Source organism: Moschus berezovskii, chromosome 6, assembly GCF_049115385.1.
Source record: "Moschus berezovskii isolate FMDL1 chromosome 6, NW_MosBer_1.0, whole genome shotgun sequence".
In the NCBI taxonomy this organism is placed as follows: Eukaryota; Metazoa; Chordata; class Mammalia; order Artiodactyla; family Moschidae; genus Moschus; species Moschus berezovskii.
Window position 1 is genome coordinate 113,897,135 of NC_142465.1, and position 2,629 is coordinate 113,899,763.

Genomic DNA, 2,629 nt, shown 5'->3' on the forward strand with positions numbered 1-2,629 from the left:
CCGCAGGGAGGGATGGCCCTTATCCTGCTCCTTGGGGTCCCACTTCTGCACCGAAACCCAACACTATCCAGGGGCCAAGACAGCTGGCTCTAAGGGCCTCGAGGGACCAGCCGGCTGGGTGGGGAGGGGGTGGGGTGCCCAGAGAGGGCCTGCACCGCCTGGTCCTGTGGGTACACACGGCAGAAGGTGGATTCGGTGCCTCCATCTTTCCATTTATAGATATTTACAAAAGAAAGTCATGAGCAACAGACCACAGTCATGCAGAAGAAACGCACCCCCCTCCCACCCTCCCAAACTAGCCAGTGGCCCACCCAGAACCCCAAGATGCCCACCCCCCAACAGTCCAGGCGCCTTCCCCAAGGTTCTGAGAGCAAAGGGGGAATGTCCTTGAAGGGTCGGTGGGGAAAGGGTGTGGGGTCTGGGGTTCCTGAGCTCGCCAGTGGGTAGGTGCTGGGGAATCGGGCCGACCAGACCAAGGGTGTCCTGACCCTTTCCCAGGCCTGGGTTCTGGAGTCAGTAGGAAGGGCTCTCCCAGTCTTTGAAGCCCCCGCGTCTCTCCAGAAGGTCCGGAGCCAGGGTGAGTTCTGTCCTGAGTGTGGAGGGGGGTGTCCTGGCAGCCCACCCCCCAGCGAGGCTCCTGCGGGAAGCGAGAGGGCGGGCTCGGAGGTCAGATGGCAGACTCCCTGCGGTAGGAGATGTTGTCCAGCGGGAGGGTGGCTTGCATGCGCTCCAAATCCAGGTGGCTGCCAAACTCCAGCATCCGGATGATGCCCGCCTCCTCCTTGGAGCCCGCCTCCAGGCCCAGGCCCGCAGCCACGGCGGCAGCGGCCGCAGCCTCCTCCTCCATCTCCTCTTCCTCCTGGCTCATGAGGGCCAGCTCGTTCTCGTAGCAGAAGGCACTGGGCGGGGGCGGCGGGGCCGGCAGCACGGTGATCTTGCTCTCCTGCAGCTCCCGGGCGGAGCAGCACGGCGTGCCGGCCACCTCGTAGGTCTTGTGGAAGCGTGAGTAGTCCACCTTGTAGTGGCTCTTCTCCTCAAAGACCACAGGCTCGAAGCGGTGGCCCCACAGGATCTCGCTGGCCAGGTAGGAGCTGCGGGCCTGGGTGGTCATGGCTGTGGCCTCCACCATACCCTCCAGGATGACCACGATCTCGAAGTCCTCCGACTCCAGCTCCTCCTTGCCCATGCCGTAGAGCGGGCTGTCCTCGTCAATCTCGTGGACGATGATGATGGGCGAGACCAGGAAGATGCGGTCCAGGCCGATGTCGTAGCCCACGTTGAGGTCCCGCTGATCCAGCGGCAGGTACTCGCCCTCCTGGGTCATGTAGGGCTTGATGAGCTGGGCCCGCACATGGGCCTCCACGATGTGGCTCTTGCGTAGGTTGCCCACACGCCACATGAGGCAGAGCTTGCCATCGCGCACCGAGATGACGGCGTGGTGGCTGAACAGCAACGTCTGCGCCCGCTTCTTGGGCCGGGCCATCTTGGCCATGATGGTGCCGATCATGAAGGAGTCGATGACGCAGCCCACGATGGACTGGACCACCACGGCGATGACCGCCAGCGGGCACTCCTCCGTCACGCACCGGAACCCGTAGCCGATGGTCGTCTGTGTCTCCACCGAGAAGAGGAAGGCGCCCAGGAAGCCGTTCACGTGCATGATGCAGGGTTTGGGGGCCACTGGTGCCGCCCCACCACCTCCTGCCGGGGCCCCCGCCGGGCCAGCCTCCAGGTCACCATGGAAGAAGGCGATGCACCAGAAGAGGAGGCCAAAAAAGAGCCAGGAGACAAGGAAGGCCGCAGAGAAGATCATGAGCATGTAGCGCCAGCGCGTGTCCACGCAGGTGGTAAAGATGTCCGCCATGTAGCGCTGTGATTTGTTGCTCAGGTTGGCGAAGTAGACGTTGCATTGGCCGTTCTTCTTCACGAAGCGGTTGCGGCGTTTCCGCCGCGGCACGTGGGCCTGCCCGTTGCGGCTGTGCCCGTGCATGTCCTGAAGCCGGCGTGGTCACCTGGGAAGACGCAGGGCCTGCGGGGGAGAAGCCAGACATGTGAGGTGCCAGGGAGCAAAGGGGTACTGTGGGGGATGGCTTTGCAAATGCCCCCAGGGACCCAGGTTCCAGGGTGGCAAGGAACCTGCCCAAACATGCCCAGGAGGGGAAAAGCATGGACTAGGACCCAAGGTTTCCTTCACCCCTCGGGCAGAATGTTAAGATGGTTCTGACAACAGCGAGGAAGTGCCTCTGTGGCCAGCCCAGCTCCAGGCTTGGGGCCTGCCGGACCAGGAGCTGAGGCCACTGGGATTCAGGTCCGACTCCCAGCCCCTCATGCTGCACCCTCTGCCCATCATCCCCCTGCCAGAACCTCCTTTGATTGCTCTTCCCTTTCCTTCCAGGAGCTTCTGGATGTCCATCTCAGCACCGCCTCCCACCAATCATCCCACTGGCCCTGAACAGAGGCTGTTGTGAATGCTCTGGGCCCCGCTCCCCTCCCTGTGTTCAGCCTCTGCCCTTTGGGTCTCTCAAGGGTTGGACATTCCCTTGTGCTGTCCAGTTTGGCAGCCATTGACCACCTGTGCTTCTTACATTCAGTTAAAATTAAACGTCAGCATCAGTTCCCCAGTTGCACT

The 2,629-nt window shown here is 62.6% G+C and overlaps 1 protein-coding gene across 1 annotated transcript; it reads right to left on the minus strand.

The window, feature by feature from the left end:
* Positions 1 to 382: 382 nt before the first annotated feature.
* KCNJ4 (potassium inwardly rectifying channel subfamily J member 4) lies at positions 383 to 1,990 on the minus strand. The gene has a single exon (XM_055395692.2). It carries the CDS (start codon positions 1,988 to 1,990, stop codon positions 668 to 670), a length of 1,323 nt encoding a protein of 440 aa, XP_055251667.1. The 3' UTR covers positions 383 to 667.
* Positions 1,991 to 2,629: the final 639 nt, after the last annotated feature.